General features: G+C 39.1%; 1 protein-coding gene across 5 annotated transcripts in view; it reads right to left on the reverse strand.

The window, feature by feature from the left end:
- RMDN2 (regulator of microtubule dynamics 2) overlaps positions 1-15,144 on the reverse strand; it is a 77,799-nt gene extending 62,655 nt beyond the window's left edge. The window contains exons 1-3 of one of the 5 annotated variants that reach the window (XM_059942908.1): positions 14,707-14,733; positions 14,083-14,287; positions 7,586-8,053 (exon numbers count right to left, since the gene is read on the reverse strand). In XM_059942908.1, coding sequence (XP_059798891.1) covers positions 7,586-8,037 — 452 coding nt within the window. In that variant the 5' untranslated portion in view covers positions 8,038-8,053; positions 14,083-14,287; positions 14,707-14,733. Of the gene's footprint in view, positions 1-7,585; positions 8,054-13,711; positions 14,288-14,454; positions 14,596-14,706 lie in introns of those variants that run through there. The other 4 variants (XM_059942905.1, XM_059942906.1, XM_059942904.1 and 1 more) reach the window with 4 other exon arrangements.
- Positions 15,145-17,847: the final 2,703 nt, after the last annotated feature.

Raw genomic sequence — 17,847 nt, forward strand, 5'->3', positions numbered from 1 at the left:
TTAATATAAATATGTAACGATCATCTATAACGTGTCAGGCACCGTGCTAAGCACTGCGGACATCACAGTGAACACATCAGTGCAGGCTCTTAAGAAGGCCAAAGCCCTAAGACTTGGAAATTGACAGAGGATGGGAGAGGATGGTGGTATGGGGAAGAGGGGAGTCAAGAATCTCAATCTCCTTCCTCACATGCCTCAGTGTACTTTCACCTCCACTCTAGAAGATGACCTACGGTCCTTCCCTGAGAAAACTAGGGTGATGAGGCAGGAACTCTTTCAGCTTCTGGCCCTTACATCCACAAAGGAATCTACCCCATATTTCATAGATTCAAAACCACCATCAACTGCAAGAAAGGAAAAAATGTTGCCAATTAAACTATGACACAGTGATATGATCTATTAATTGGTGGTAAGATACATCTTGATTAAGGAGATGTTAAAATGTGAAAGAAAGTTCATCTTATAATCAGTGACATACAGTATGTCTGACCCCACACACTCCTCCTTAGGTTAGGTTAGGCTTCAAGGGTACTCAAATGGAACTGAGGTGACTGTTATGGTACTTCGGTAGCCAGGCACCTTGGGAGGTAAAGTCTGAGTTCCGCAGGCACTTCACACACATATTGGCCTTATCTCCACTCCCTTTATCTCCTAGGATAATGTTTTTAGAGCACTCTGACACCTTGCACTTTCTTAACTGGGGATGAGGAAGAAAAGAGGCAGTGTAGCACGGTGTATAGACTCTGCCCTTTACCAAGGAATTACCTAATCTTTCCCAGACTTATCTCTAGAATGAGGATAATAGTATCATCTTCCTTAGAGAGTTATTGTATGGATTAAAGGAGATAACGAATATAAAACATTTAGAACAGGATCTGGAACAAATTTTTGATGGAGTTGACTTTCATTTTCTTCTGTAATATCTGTGCACAGAACTGGGATCTTTTTCTTTCCCTTATATGACACATAGAATTACTGTAATATTTAATGCATTGTATCTATTGGTCCTGGGCATTGGAGAGCACACTTAAAGTTCTAAGTTTTATCGTTGGTCCCAAGAATCAGGGGCACCCAGATTCACCTGTGGACTCACTAGTAGGAGGAATGAACATAGTGCGCTTCAAGTTGTGAACAAAGCACAAGAAGCAAGATCACTAGATGAGGCTTCTATAGACAAATGTCTCCAAATTGGAGGCAAAAGCCAAGAGAATGTAAGTTCGACAGGTGCAGGGACTTGTTTGTTGCCACTGCACCACCTACAAGAGTGTACCTCATAGTCAGTGGTCAATAAATATTTTAGAAATGAATGATTTTGCAAGCTTGTTCTACCTGTCTTTCTTAATAACCCACTGGTTATTATATATATAAATATTATGGTAATAGAAGCACTGACCAGGAATAGTGTAATGTAATGTAATAATGTAATGTAGACTATGGCTTAAGCTATGTAACATTTTTTCCTAAGCTAGAACTATCTTACTGGGAGTGGGAGTTTTAGAGATTTTATATTGTCAGTTACCATTTTTACCAAAATACTATCTTGAGGTTAATAAAATTTCCCTGGAGTCTACAAGTGATACTGTTTTCTTTCTTCAACATGTTAGCTCAATACCTAAGCTGTACTGCTGCTAACAGGGTCAGGCACACCTTGTTTCATGGGTTATTTCCTGTATTTCCCCTTTGTTTTCATTTCTGACTTAATTCCTCTCTGGTATTTTTACTCACTCTCTGTATTGGCTTCCTCTCTGCAGCCTAAAACTATGCTCAAGGGACCCCACCAGCCCTCACCCCAGCTTGAAACAGGAGGGTTTAGCATCTGGCTCTAGGATGCAAGAGTACTCGGCACTTATTGTTTGTTCTTGGCCTTTGGGGCTCTGGTTGAAATAGACTGAGACCATCCCTCTTTAACATTGTGTCACATTTTGTTAAAACTCTGTTTTACTTGTGAGACTTTATCTTATGCCCTGCTGTATTTCGAGAGCCTATACAGTACCTACCACAGAGAAGACACTCTCATCGAATGAATAAAAGGGACTTCAACTGTTAGTGCTACCCTTCCTTTACTATTATTTTTTTTAAAGAAATTCATAGAAGAAAAGAGCTAAATGGCAAATAAACTATGAAAAGATGCCCAATCTTACTAATGCTCAGGGAAATACAAACTGAAATAATGATTACTTACCGCATCATCACCATCAGGTTGGCTAAAACTAAAAAGTCTGACAATATAAGAATTTGTATGGAAAAATAAGAATTCTCATATACTGCTTATAGGATTGCAAATTGGTATACTCTGAAGGATAATTAAGTAATAGAAAATAACAGTGTATTTAGTCTATAACTCAGCATTTCCACTTCTAAGTATATACTTTCAAATTATTCCACATGTGCCTAAGGAATTATGAAGAAAGGTGTTCAATAAAGCATTGTTTATAAGAGCAAAAAAATGGTGACCTAAGCATCCATCAATAGGGAACTAAATTTTCTTTGAATTTTATTTTATTTTTTTATACAGCAGGTTCTTATTAGTTATCTATTTTATACACATTAGTGTATATACGTCAATCCCAATCTCCCAATTCATCCCACCACCACCACCCGCCCCCGCAAGAGGGAACTAAATTAAGGCATATTATTTATACAGTGGAATGCAACATAGCAACTGAAAAGAGTGAAATAAGTTTACATATATCAATATGGAAAAATGTCCTTAAAAAGTTGATGCATAAGCAAATTACAAAGTGTTATGTACCCTACAATGCCATTTATGTAAAATTTTAAAACCAAAGACCATTTATTCATTGTTTATGTAAACAAGTACATGTAGGAGTGCATTAAAACTTTCAAAGGAAGACTGCACACCAACTTCAAGATAATGGCTACCTCTGAAATTAGTACAAGAGGATCTCAATTGTATGTGTAGCGTTTCATTAAAAAAAAAAAAAAGATCAAACAAGCAAAAAAAATTTTTTTGCAAATTTCTACTTTTACAACATGAAGGGATACAGAATCACCATATACTGAATATCTGAATTTGTCTTTCTCTCAAGGCCTTGAAAAATTGAAGTTCAACACTAAACCTGACTTGGAGGAAGTAGATAGTGGTAAAAATAAAAATGTAAATGAACAAAAAGCAAAGTCTATATTTTGGCTCATGAAAATTAAAGTCTAAGAAGTTTTAAATAAAACCTCAAAAACCTGTATCTGCCTGTGGTCTTGCTTTCATGACCATCTTCTATTATTTATAAAGTAATATCATCTAAGGTACTAGGTATTATGGCTTGTATTGTGCTGGTGCTCTTTGTGGGTAGATTTCTGGGGTTTCTTTTTCTTTTCAAATAATCAGCAATGTGTCTGTTGATACTATCTGAAGGTATCATGTGAACTTAATACTAAAATGAAAATACCAAGTCAAGAAAAAAATCAAGAAGGCCCATAAGGTGCTATACAACCTTGCTCACCTAACAGAATTATCTAATTTTCAAACTCATGTATTCTCTTAAAGCCCACATGAAATGGAAGAACAATGAATTTTATTATGGGGTAATACTTTAACCTAAACTGGGATAAGATTTAACTTCTGAAAGGGAGGTTTCTGAAGCTTTATATACCATTGTGATATAAATACCACTTTTAAACCCGTGGTTTGATAGAGCAATATAGTTAAAGGTTGACAGAAGAAAGAAAATTGGGCAGCTTAAAAAAGAAAATGAACTAAAAAGTTTTCAGAAATAGGGAAAAACTTAAATGTAAACTGAAAACATCAATGTGAACTAGTGACTTAAAAAATATTTAAAATGATTTTTCTTTACCCTGTCCCTAAAGGGGCCAAAACAGCCTCTGGTATCATCCTGCCTAAAAACAGTACTCCTCTACACCCCCGATTTTGGTATCTAGTACTATTTCTCACAGAAATGAACCAATGCTGCCAGGATGGTAGCTGATTCCAAGTCTTGGAGCAGGGGCCAAAACCAAAGTCAGTCGAAACAATATTACCAAGAAGCAAAGATGCCTTCCAAGATGTTCACGCTAGCTCTAAGAAGGGAAAAGAACCCTGGCAGGCCCACTGATGAGCCTGCCAGGGTCATGAGATTTTGAGCCTTTAGTCATCATCACCTCCACAACTAATTAAATGAAATTAGCTGAGACGAAATAAGGCATAAATCCATAAGTCCATGATGATACGAAGAGAGGCATGCAGAAGATTCTAATAATGTTTACAGAAAATGCATTCTACTGATCTACCCACTCAAGTTTTAATCAACAACGAAGAATATAATTAGATTTTTTTCTTTTCGTGTGTAAAACTAATAGTATCAGCCAATTGTGATTGACATCTATTTTACTAAAAGAAGTCAAGATCTCTCGGTGCCTCTTGAAAAGGATAAAATTTACATATGGAACATGTAATTGTCATTTGCTGTTTTAACTTTGCTATCAAGGACACTATGTATCAAGGGTACAACCCATCTTAAATGTGGTAATGGGATTATGACTGTATCTCACCATGACCAGTTGTTTCTGTCCCAAGCAGGTTATAAGAGGACATGCAATCTAAAATTTAAACAAATATATTTTATAAAACCTTACTTTCAAAAAAAAATTTTTACTTATTTAAAAAGTTTGTTTCTAGGTGTTTATTTAGAAAGATGTGTTAGATCTTTCTGTATCTTATTCCTTTCAAAGCAGAAAAAGAAATAAATTGTTTTCGTTTCTTTGCTTTTGTTTATTTTTCTAAAGTAGAGCTAAGGAGGAAACAGTTTCTCTCCCTCTACTTTATTTTTTTAAAATTTTTATCTTATTTTGGATTATAGTTGATTAATAATGTTGTGTTAGTTTCAGGTGTACAGCAGAGTGATTCAGTTATACATATACATGTATCTATTCTTTTTCAAATTCTTTTCCCATTTAGGTTATTACAGAGTATTGAGCAGAGTTCCCTGTGCTATACAGTAGGCCCTTGTTGGTTACCTATTTTAAATATAGCAGTGTGTACATGTCAGTCCCAAACTCCCAATCCATCCCTCCCCCCACCCTTCCCCCCTGGTAACCATAAATTCGTTCTCTAAGTCTGCAAGTCTGTTTCTGTTTTGTAAATAAGCTTGTTCATATCATTTTCTTTTAAATTCCGCATGTAACTGATATCATATGATATTTGTCTTTCTCTTTCTGACTTACTTTGCTTAGTATGATAATCTCCAGGTCCATCCATGTTGCTGCAAATGGTATCATTCTTTTCAATGGCTGAGCAATATTCCATTGTATATATGTACCACATCTTCTTTTTCCATTCAACTCTCCCTCTGCTTTCAATGCCATTCATTGTCCATTATTGTCTAGTCCATTATTAGGGCTCTAGTACATCTACTCTCGTACTCTTGCTAACAAAGGCACCCAGGATCAAGCAAGAGAAGGGGATGTCTTACTTGACATCAATCTTAAAGTTTTGATATGTCTAGTTTTTATTAGCGGTATGTGACTACTATTCATAGATTTCACAAATCCCTCTTGAATCCACATAAAAAATTTATGCCTACACCATTACTTGAAATTAATTAAGTCCCATAATTATCTTCTTTTTATTTGTCCTAAACTTATCCTAATCTTATCAAAGGTTGCCTGTCTTTCTAGAATACTAGAATTTCTTGAGCAAGCCTGTGCTCAGCTTAACCAGGGTCTTTTAAGATTAAAGGCCATTGATCCTTTTGGCCTAAACTCCTTCATCAGGCCTGCCATCTCTTCCCTCAGTCTAGTGGATCTTCTCTGGCTAGTCTTTAGTTCCATTATGTCCCTTCTAAGATGTGATTGCCAAAACTGCACATAGGACTCCTGGTGAGGAAACACCACAGATCTACATAAGGTAAGATAACCATCGGTTTGTCTTCAGTAACTCTCAATGGTGCGCAATGTTATGGTCGGATTTTTATCATTATCAGAGTCCTAAGCTGCTGTTCTCTATACCCATAATAATTAACAAGTGTCTTTTCTGAGTTACAGTTCTAAATTATTTAGAACTATTTTAGATTCCTTTTAAACATTTCATTGCCTGGACTTCCCTGGTGGTGCAGTGGTTAAGAATCTGCCTGCCAATGCAGGGGACATGGGTTTGAGCCCTGGTCCAGGAAGATCCCACATGCCACGGAGCAACTAAGCCCATGCACCACGACTACTAAGCCTATGCTCCACGACTACTAAGCCTATGCTCTAGAGCCTGTGAGCCACAAATATTGAGCCCGTGTGCCACAACTACTGAAGCCCATGCACCTAGAGCCCATGCTCCACAACAAGAGAAGCCACCGCAATAAGAAGCCCACGCACCGCAACGAAGAGCAGCCCCCGCTCACCACAACTAGAGAAAGCCTGCGTCCAGCAACGAAGACCAAACGCAGCCAAAAATAAATAAATAAAAATTAAAACAAACAAACAAAACCATTTCATTGCCTATTTTAAAACCAGTCTACAACTTTTCCTGTTGTTAGGAACACAAATTTTTAAGACCTTCTTGTTATCTAGATCTAGCATTTGTGGCTCTTCTCTCTCTGAAAGATTTTTCATAAGTTATTTCTCCAGTTCTATATAAAGATGTTAAGTAATTCCAGTCCTAGCATTGATCTCAAAGACCTCATCAACCATTTACACTTCTTTATCTATGAAATCACCCTTAAATCCCTACACTTTGTTTCCTCTTTCCAGATCCCTTCTCCTTCTTCCAATTCTATAGTTATTCAGCAGATCACTCATTAATTCAAGAAATAGTTACTGGCATCTACTCAGTGGTAGGCACAATAATAGGTGTTAGGAATACGATGATGAAAACATAAGGTCCCTGCCTTAAAGAATTTCAGGCTATGCTACATTCACTGGTGCATCTTTATTTACTTGCCTATATTACTCCCTAGAAACACTAGTCAGGCACAATTCCTTTTTTCATAAATCATTTGTTTTTCCCCTAAAAGAACATTATTTATGTTCTTGATTGTAGAATTCAATGAATTACCCATGCAAGGATGAAACTGAGTCACTTGTACATTCTCAAATCTTTTTAGGTCTGCACTGCCCAATTCAGTAGCCATTAGTCCCATGTGGCTAATTTTAAATTAATTACAATGAAATGAGATTAAAAATTCAGTTCCTCAGTCTCACTAGCTACATTTCAAGTGCTTAATAGCCACATGTGGCTACTGGCTACCATATTGGGCAGCACAGATTTAGACCATTTCTATCATCACAGAAAGTTTTATTAGACAGTACTTTTTAGACAGTTCTTATGTAAGGGGTCACACAGTGGTCACATAAAAAAACAGGTTACACATTTTGGCAAACAATCACTGTCTTCCTCAATACTCATGTGATGCCACCTAGCACTAGAATAAGTTACTTTCTTTTTGTCATTGAGGTCTAAACTAAAATACTGACCTCTATGCAATACGGTTTTCATTGTAACATAAGACAAAATAATCACTCCTTTTTATGCCTTCTGAGTAACAGAATATATGACTGGGAATGTATAATGAAAGTACCTAAGTAATAGCAATAATGCAATAAATAATCAATTCAACATGGGAAACATCTTAAAGAATCTTACCCTCCTTCACTTTCCGCTTCCTCTGAACTATTACTTGTTGCTGAACTCTGAACTGTGACAAGCCTTCTTTTTCTAGCTCTGTGCTGAGGACTTATCTTGTGAACAGTTATCTTCCCTCCAAGTTCGCCTTGGATATATTCCTCCAGCTTTGGAATGGCTTCTTTAAGAACTCTGATTTCCTCTTTGAGTTCTTCCATATTTGTCAGTAATTCATTTAACTTCTCCAATATCTGAAGTTGCCTTCCTTGAAAGATCGCTGTTGTTCCTTGGCCATTAGGCATTTCATCTTGCAAAGGCATCAAATCAGGTGAATTACCCAGAGAAAGAAATTTAGGTAAATCCATTGCTGTCCTTGGTTTACGAACCTTGTGGTACCACAGAAGCAGCAAGCTGATTCCAGTAGTTCCCACCATGATGCCAAGTATCATTTCTTTGTTTGTGGAACGAGGCATTTCCTGGTTTTTGTTTCTAAAATTAAAAGTATAAATGTAAATGAACATTGTTTCTGTCTTTCCCAAGACAAAAATATTAGGGCTTTTTCAATCAACAAAAACCAAGTCTACCTCATCACAAAAATATTTAATAACACTTGATAAATCACAAACTAAAATAAACTACGAGTAATTGCCTCTGTAATGTATGTGGCTGAGTAGAAATACTACCTTTATGGATATTATTGACAACCAGTGTAAAGTATCAACTTTAATTCAGAATTTGTACTCTACTTCTGATCTGAAATTTACTCTTTACCATATATTTTTAAAGGGTATGGTAGAGGTAAAAGCATCATTATAAATTTCTGAGAAAAACTATTTAAGAATTCAAATTATGCTTAACTGTGTCTGAACCTTTTATTTGTATAAAATTAACTAGTGTGCTAATGTCTGGGTTTTATCTAATCTTTAAGGAAAGCCCAAGAAAAAGCTCTTCCTTGGCATCTAGTTAACATTTTGTACTCCAATTTAGAGTGATAAACATTTTTAAATGGGCTTTGAGATATAAAATATACAAAGAGTTTTGGCAAGTTTGTAACCACCTCATCTCTTTTATTCAACATGGAAAGCAGAGATGCTAATGTATGTGCAAGCTTTACTCCTTTCTTCTTCCGACCTGGAATTCTTCTGCTTCTTACATTTCTATTTCTGTCTGAGGTCTTAATGTTTTTATTTTCTTTCAAAAGTTCACTTATTTTTAAAGTAACAAAAAAGTAATTTCTCTGACTCCTTTCTCCTTCTGAACTTTCACCATTTTGCATCAAAGACCCAAGCTTTAGGCTACATGGGCCTAAGCTTCCATATAAACTTATAAACTTCCATATAAACATAAACTTGTTGCATATAAACTTAGCTACTTTGACAAAATGCACCATAATCCTTCTTTACTTCATCCCCTCTTCACTAGTTTTATTGCTTATCGCTGTTCTTAAAGAAGGCCACTAAAGGAAAACAATAATATAAATCCCCCTTTCTTTCTGAGACTTTAAAATGGCAATGACTATATAAATACAATGATAAACTTTTGTAATGAGAGTAAAATACAATAAGGCTTTTACACAGACTTTGAAGTTTCCAAAATTGTTTTCCCATCAATTTTCCCTATTTTATAAACAGGTAAACACCTGTATTAAATTTTGTTTGCAACTTGGGAGAAATGATACAAATAATGGTAAACTGTCTGTTACAGGAAATTAAATTTGCAAATATTTCGGTTTGTTTTTCCTGACACTTTCTCAAGGAGCAAATTATTATAGCACTGCCACCCTTAATCCCTGATAAACGGGAAACAAAGAGGAAAGTACTATGATCTCCCCAGGTTTCCAGTTGGACGCAATTTCTGGGCTATGGCACAGGGAAGGGAAAACCAAACAGAGCCTGGTAATCTCACTGAGTTGAACAGAGATCAGAGTTCAGAGAAACTGAAGCACCCAGAATTTGTGCCCACTTAGTACTGAAGATGAGGGACTTATGCAGCGAAAGAGTTCCAGAAATATGCATAGGGCGGCTTCCCTGGTGGTGCAGTGGTTGAGAGTCCGCCTGCCAATGCAGGAGACATGGGTTTGAGCCCTGGTCCAGGAGGATCCCACATGCCACAGAGCAACTAGGCCTGTGTGCCACAACTGCTGAGCCTGCGCTCTAGAGCCCGTGAGCCACAACTACTGAAGCCCAGGTGCCTAGAGCCCGTGCTCCACAAGAAGAGAAGCCACCGCAATGAGAAGCCCACGCACCGTGACAAAGAGTAGCCCCGGCTCGCCACAACTGGAGAAAGCCCGCGCGCAGCAACGAAGACCCAACACAGCCAAAAATAAATAAATAAATAAATGTTTAAAAAATGCATAGGGCTATTCTTGAGTCTTTTTTTTTTTTTAATTTTTAAAAATTTTTATTTATTTATTTATTTCGGCTGCGCCAGGTCTTAGTTGCAGCACGCGGGATCTTGGTTGTGGCATGCAGGATCTTTAGTTGTGGCATGTGAGATCATTAGTTGCGGCATGTGGTGTCCTTTTAGTTGTGGCCTATGGAATCTTTAGTTGCGACATGCAAACTCTTGGTTGTGGCATGCATGTGGGATCTAGTTTCCTGACCAAGGATTGAACCCGGGCCCCCTGCATTGGGAATGCAGAGTCTTAGCCACTGGACCACCAGGGAAGTCCCTCTCCTTGCATCTTTAATTGAATACCAATCTGTACATGCATAGAGTGAAACCCCACTGAGCCAGGCAAAAAACAATTTCAAGGGAAAGAACAATTACCAGGGATCTGTAAGCTGAACTATTCCTAAAGATTACACAGAACTGGTAAGTGTTCAAGTGTTTACCATCCAGAGTGTAGAGTGTGTATGAGTTACTTGCGACTTTCAGTAGAGGCTTCAGAAGGGTAATGGCTTGCTAATGCAGCTAAATTAACACTAGAGTTAAGGCTATTTAGACCTGCTCTAAAATAGATTAAAAATGAGCCTTCAAAGGATCAAACTGATTCACAAGTAATTTAACTGCCTTCAGTAGAAAGTCCAACACTCTTTATAGGAATAGAAAAAATCCAGAACTCAACAACATAAAATCACAATGTTGACCATCTAATCAAAACTTACTAGACATGTAAAAAAGCAGGAAAATGACAGAGGTGATATAATTAGCAGATAAGGGTTTTAAAACAACTATTACAGGTATTTACGTTCATTATTTAATAAATATTAAAAATATGCTAAAGGAAAACATAAACATGAGGAAAGTTATAGAAGGCATTAAGCAGAACCAAATAGAACCTCTAAAGATAAAAAATAAAATAACTGAAATAAAATTGTACTAAATGAGATTAACAGCAGAGAAACACTACAGGAAAAAAAAATATCAGTAAACCCAAAGACATAGCAATAGAAACCATCTGCTATAGACTAAATATCTGTGTCCCCCCAAATTCATATGTTGAAATCCTAATCCCCAAGGTGATAGTATTGGATGGAGTCCCTTTAGGAGGCAGAGCCCTCATAAATAGGATTAGGGCCCTTATAAAGAGACCCCAGAGAGATCCCTTGTTCCTTCCACCACATAAAGTTACAGCAAGAAGGTGCCAGCTATGAACCAGGAAGCAGGCCCCCACAAGACAGTGAATCTGCCGGTGCCTTGATCTTGGATTTCTTAGCCTCCAGAATGATGAGAAATAAATTTCTGTTGTAGATAAGCCAAGAGTCTACAAGATTTTGTTATAGCAGTCCAAATGGACTAAGACATCATCCAAAATGAAGCACACAGATTTTTTAAAAAGACTAAAAAACAAACAAAAAACCAAGTAGAGCCTACAGGGTAATATCAAGCAGTCTAAAACACATATAGTTAAAGGGAAGAAAAGGAGGGGTAACAAAAAAAATTTGAAGGAAAAATGGCCAAAAAAATTCCAAGTTGGACAAAATCTATAAACCCAGAGATCCAAGAAGGTCAACATAATCCAAGAAGAATAAATTAAGAAAACCAAACCATGGCAAAACATTATTAAAATGCTGAAAACCAGTGATAAAGAAATCTGAAGAGCAGCCAGTGATGGGAAAAAAAGACATATTAGGTACAGAAAAAAAAAGATAAGATTACAGCAGACACTGTCTCCAAGGCATCACCTCAGAAACTATTCAAGCAAGAAAACAACAGAGTGACATCTTTAAAGTGCTGAAAGAAACTGTCAACTTGCATTTCTACACCCAGTAAAATATTTTTCAAAAATGAGGGTAAAATAATGAATTTTTTAAACAAAGAAAAGTTGAGAGAATCCATTACCAGCAGCCATTCACTACAAGAAATGCTAACAGAGGTTCTCCAGGCAGAAGGAAAATAATAACCCATAGAAACTTGAATCTATACAAAGGATGAAGAGCACCAGTAGTGGCAAACATGTGGCAAAATATAAAAGTCATTTTTCTCATTTTAAGATTTATTCATAAAATATTTGCTTATTACAGCAAAAATGACAATAACATATCATGAGGTTTTTACCATATGTAGAAGTAAGAAAGTAGGACAACAGTAGCCCAAAGGATGGGAAGGGAAAAAGAGAATATACTGTTGTAAGGGTCCTAAGTTATAAAGCAGTGTTATAATAAAGATCCACAGTTGTCACAGCAAAGGAAACCATAAAAAAGACGAAAAGACAACCTCCAGAATGGGAGAAAATATTTGCAAACGAAGCCACTGACAAAGGATTAAGCTCCAAAATATACAAACAGCTCATAGAGCTCAATATTAAAAAAACAAACAACCCAATCCAAAAATGGGCAGAAGACCTAAGCAGACATTTCTCCAAAGAAGACATACTGATGGCTAACAGGCACATGAAAAGATCCTCAACATCAGTGATCATTAGAGAAATGCAAATCAAAACCACAATGAGGTATCACCTCACACCGGTCAGAATGGTCATCATCAAAAAATCTACAAACAATAAATGCTGGAGAGGGTGTGGAGGAAAGGGAACCTTCTTACACTGTTGGTGGGAATGTAAATTGATACAGCCACTATGGAGAACAGTACGGAGGTTCCTTAAATAGCTAAAAATAGAACTACCATATTGAAATATGACTTCAGAACTGAGAAAATCAACTGGGAAAAAAACTAAAATCAGTGGAGGAGGTATTTGTTTTAAATAATCACAATTAGAGAATAATAGCTCAAGCTATGTTTGAGTTTTATATCAGTATAAAATGAATGTGCTTCTAAGCCAATAATTTGTAAAATGCCACTCATTAAAAATAGTAGTAGAGAAGAGTAATACATCAGAACACCTGCTTGCCTGCAGTATAATTTCAAAGGTTATATTATATTACATCATTTACATAACTTTAATACATTTAATTATCACATTAGTAGTAGACACTTGCACTTTAGTATAAAAACACAGTAATTTAAAAATATATTGACTAGGGAATTCCCTAGTGGTCCAGTGGTTAGGACTCAGCGCTTTCACTGCTGGGGCCCTGGTCAATCCCTGGTCAGGGAAGTAAGATCCCATGGCAGAAAGAAAGAAAGAAAGAAGGAGAGAGAGAGGGAGGGAGAGAGAGAAGGAAGGAAGGAAGGAAGGAAGGAAGGAAGGAAGGAAGGAAGGAAGGAAGAAAGAAAGATTGATTCTTGGTTTAAAAAAAAAAAGTATATATATATAGACTAGATAATCAGATACGAAGTATTATTCCTGTCACATTTCAATTTGTAAGGTGCTAATAATAATGTAAAATAATAGACATTATTTTATTATAAATTATTGGCATCTAAAATTAATGGGTAATACATAATTAAAGGTTGTTTGCAGAGAAGAGAATTAAGAATTCTGCTGAAATAGTAAATCATCAAAATGTTGACTCTACTGAAATTTCTGCATTAAAATTCGTTTGTAGAACCTGTCATAAAACATTAACTTCAGAAAACATTTAATTTTCATGTTCTAGTTTTAATTAAAATTAATTTTTAGAAATGGAAATTATGCTTTACCAAGTTATTTACAATGCTTTCAGCAATATTTAGCATATATATTCACTTAATTCATCAGCTGATTAGTAGGGGGAAATACATAAAATATAGAACTCTGATAAACTCGGAAGATGGATGAAAAGTTTTGCAAGGGTAAAGGCACAGTATGGGCTATAAACGAACCTGAGTTTTAAGTTTCCCAAGGGAATTGCTCTGAGACCTTGAATTAGCGATTAGATTCTCCACAGCGACCTGGATAACTTGATACTTTCTAAGTGATTTCTAATACTCATATTTCTTTCGGTTTTCTTTTTTTTTCCTATTTTATAATTTCTTTTTCATTTAGGGCTCCCTGATGTTTGGCTTATTTGCAAATGTTTGTCCCACTGAAAATCTAGCCTTCATTTTATAGCTACTTTATTTATTTATTCATTTATTTTTGGCTGTGTTGGGTCTTCGGTTCGCGCGAGGGCTCCCTCCAGCCGCGGCAAGCGGGGGCCACTCCCCATCGCGGTGCGGGGACCGCTCTTCATCGCGGCGCGCGGGCCCCTCACCATCGCGGCCCCTCCCGTTGCGGGGCACAGGCCCCAGATGCGCAGGCTCAGCAGTTGTGGCTCACGGGCCCAGCCACTCCATGGCACGTGGGATCTTCCCAGACCAGGGCTCGAACCCGTGTCCCCTGCATCAGCAGGCAGATTCTCAACCACTGCGCCACCAGGGAAGCCCTAGCCTTCATTTTGTGTAAAATAAGTGGAGAATCTGATCAAAACAAAGCAAAACAAAACAAAAACGTCTGCTTAAGTTTCAAAGGTAAGAAAGACCCAGGGAGCCCAGGTGAGAAGCGAGCAAGTGTCTCCGGCAAAAACTCATCGGGGTTCGCAGGGACCCGCCGGGCCGAGGCAGCACGCTGCCCGCTCCCCACGCACCCCACGCCGGGCGCCCGCGCGGAAATACTGGCGACCTCTGGGGTTGAAACTTCCCAGGCACCGGCTGGGCGAGGGTTGCGCCAGGGTAAACTTCTACAAGCCAGCTCTGCCGCCCGGAGGAGGACGCCCCCCACGCTTGCGGCCGCCTAAAGGACGCCCGCACGACCCGGAAGTGCGGTGGCCGCCGCCGGAAGTGCTGCCTCGATCCTCGGCCGCGTCCCACCCTGGACAGCCGAGATGCCCACTGCCCACCTGCGCAGCACCAGTTCTCGCCGCGCCGGTCTCTGTGCTGTCGGACACCGGGGACCTGCCGACGGGGCGGCTGGGAGCGAAGCGGCGGGCGGACAGTAGTCCCAGAGCTAGCGGGTCCAGAGGTCCGGCGCCGCGGCCGTCTCGTCCTGACCCAGATAGCTGAGGCGCCGGGGGAGGAGCCCGCGCCGCTCGCCCCGCGGTTCCCGCCTCTTCCCGCCGGGCGGTCAACTCACCGGGGCGGGCGACCTGAGCACCTTTTACAAACGGAGACAAGTGCGCTCCGCCGGGCGCCTCGGCCAGCACCGGACTTTGCCGCCCGGGTGCCGCCTCCCTCAGAGCTCGTCTCCCCGCCTCGACCACCGCGCCCTGGCTCAGGGCCAGCGCGCCCGGCCCGGCGGGAGGCTCGGCGCGCGCTTCCTGCCTCCAGCGCGCTTTCTCCCATCACTGCCGCTCCCGAAACCCACCCTCCCTTCGGTTCTTTCCCGCCCCAAACCCACCCCCCTGCCCTAGTTTCACCCTTCTTCTGTGCCCCTTTCTATACACAGCCTTGAACCCTACGTACGACGGAGTCAAACGCGGACGTCATGCATCAATTACTAATCAAGTTATCCTAGGTTCACTTTAACTCACTTTCTCTTTTAATGAGCTAAATCCCCAGCCTCGCCGTCCACCCCTCAACCCCACCACCATTCAGAGTTGCCTTTAGGCGGAAACCACTATCTTCTCGATGCTTAACATTCGAGATTTTACCCAGCTTCGCTTTCTGTGGTTTGTAGAATGAAAATAAAATTCTGCCAAATGAACTCTTAAAAACTGCACATTCACTCCCTTCTGTATTGTCCTCACTTTGAGCTTTAAATTTAGGCTTGCAGGAAACAGCCTTGAGTACTAAATTCCCTACCAATGTGCTGAATGGAATTAAAAACGGATGCATTCCTATTTATCAAAAAACAAAACAAGCAAAAGAACTCCTCTAAAGAATCAGAAGGCTAATTTCACAATCCATACCAAACTATTTACTAATGGAGATTCTACAGGATCTTTAAGACTATAAAATGTTTTTTGAGCTTTAAGCAAGCTGCATTGAAGAATAAGTAAGCCTAGCCACGTCATTTTATTAAAACTAAGTTATATTTTGGAAGGCAGCAGACTAATACTTAGCCTCTAAGATTTGAAACTATAAAGCACTCCTAAGAACCACTTTCTTTCACACTTTGTTATGGTTTACAAAGATATTACAATATAATGCTAATGTTTGCTTTATTTAAACAATACAACATAATATAATCCTGTCTGGCAGGGTGATCTCTTTTAATGAGATTTCTTTCCAGAAGAAACTTTACTGTCTCTTCAATAACACTTAAAAGACGCTTGAAGCACCTTGAGATTTAAGCTTGTCCAGAAGGAGTCCGCTGAGTTGTTCACGGCTGCATCCTCAGCACACAGCAGAGAAGAGGTCTGCAATAAAAATGTGGAGGGTGGGCTGAGAACAGGGCCTTACCAACCCTCTGCTCCAAAAGAAAGATGTCAGCTGGTACTGACTTGTTCTTCAAGTTCAGGGAGTGGGGTAAAATAGCTGGACTCTTTCTGTATGCCTATGTAACTAACACCTGTTCCCCTTGATTCTGTTTCTTGATCAGTAAAAATTATCTGCGAGGTAGAAACTCACAGAGCGGTGGTCATTGATCTTTGGTAAAGTTAAAACTAAAAAGTAGAGAGGAGCTATATTCTCCAGGCGCTGTTGTAGGGATGACATAAAAAAGAAGGAATGATTCTACCTATCTCTACTAGGAATGTGGTCTCAAAGGAATGTCTGAAAGGGAAAAACAAATCACTAGGAATCTCAAAGATGCTGTTTGTCATGGACTGAATGTTTGTGTTCCTCCAAAATTCATTATATTTAAGGCTTAATCTCCAGTGTGATGGTATTTGGAGGTGAGACCTTTGGGAAATAACTAGGTTATGAGGCTGGAGCCCTCTAGAATGGGATGAATGCCCTTATAAGAAGAGACCAGAGCTCTTTCTTTTTCTACGATGTGAGGATACAATGAGAAGCCAGCTGTCTGCAACCCAGAAGAGGACCCTCACCAGAACCCAACCCTTCTGGCACTATGATCTCTGATTTCCTGCCTCCAGAACCATGAGAAATAAATGTTTGCTATTTAAGCCAGCCATTCTATGGTAATTTTCTATGGTAATTTTGGACACTTGTATTCATCACAACTAGCACAGCATTACAGTCAGCTGACACCTCTGATGTACAGGCACTTCACAATTTGTCCTCACCTGCTTTTCCAGCTTTTCTCTACCATTTTCACCAGACATCAATCCTTCACTTCACCTATAGGCAAACTACCTTATTTTCTTTCCATAAATCACACGTTTCCCCAGTCTCTGTGTTTAGACTGCTCTCTGTGTCTGGAATACCCTACCCTTTGCCACCTGTCAAAAAACAATTCATCCAGTTTAATCTGTTTCCCTTGAGCAGCTACTCCACACATTCTCCTCCTCCCCCAAAGAAGAATTCCTCCAGGCCCCACCAAAACTCTGCAGAAGGATAAGGAGTTTCCATGAGTAGAAACCCCCTCCCTGCTGGTTTTCTGCACCCCGCTCTCATGTACACTATCATTACCGCTTGGTCAGTGACTGTGGTGCCCTTGAGCTGAACATCTTCAAGGCAAGGATGTACTTCTCTTTGTATCCCCAGCGCCTGGCACAGTGCACCTACTCTATATATTAGATAAATAGTTGAAAAAAATTCTTTGAAAGTATATGTACACTCAAGAGGAAAGCATTAAGAAATCTGCCGTCCTTTATATGGTAGGAACATGAGAAGTGTGTGTCAAGTGTATGTTGGAGAGGGGGGTTTGTTTTATTTTTATTTCTTGGCTTTTATCTAAGTGGTTTATATCCAGGAAGAAATTGAATGACAAAGCTGGTGGAGGAAGGAGCCATCCAAGCATAACTGAAGCTCCAAATTGCCCAAATTAGGTCTGTAAACTGGAGGGAGAACCAACAGCCACAGCAAAAAGATCGATTAACTCTTATACTCAGTTCCTGCTTCATTCTTTATATGAATTATCTTATTCCATCTTCCCAACAGTCTACTGAGGTAAATTACATTACAGGTGAGGGTTTGCT

Source organism: Balaenoptera ricei, chromosome 13 (genome assembly GCF_028023285.1).
Source record: "Balaenoptera ricei isolate mBalRic1 chromosome 13, mBalRic1.hap2, whole genome shotgun sequence".
In the NCBI taxonomy this organism is placed as follows: domain Eukaryota; kingdom Metazoa; phylum Chordata; class Mammalia; order Artiodactyla; family Balaenopteridae; genus Balaenoptera; species Balaenoptera ricei.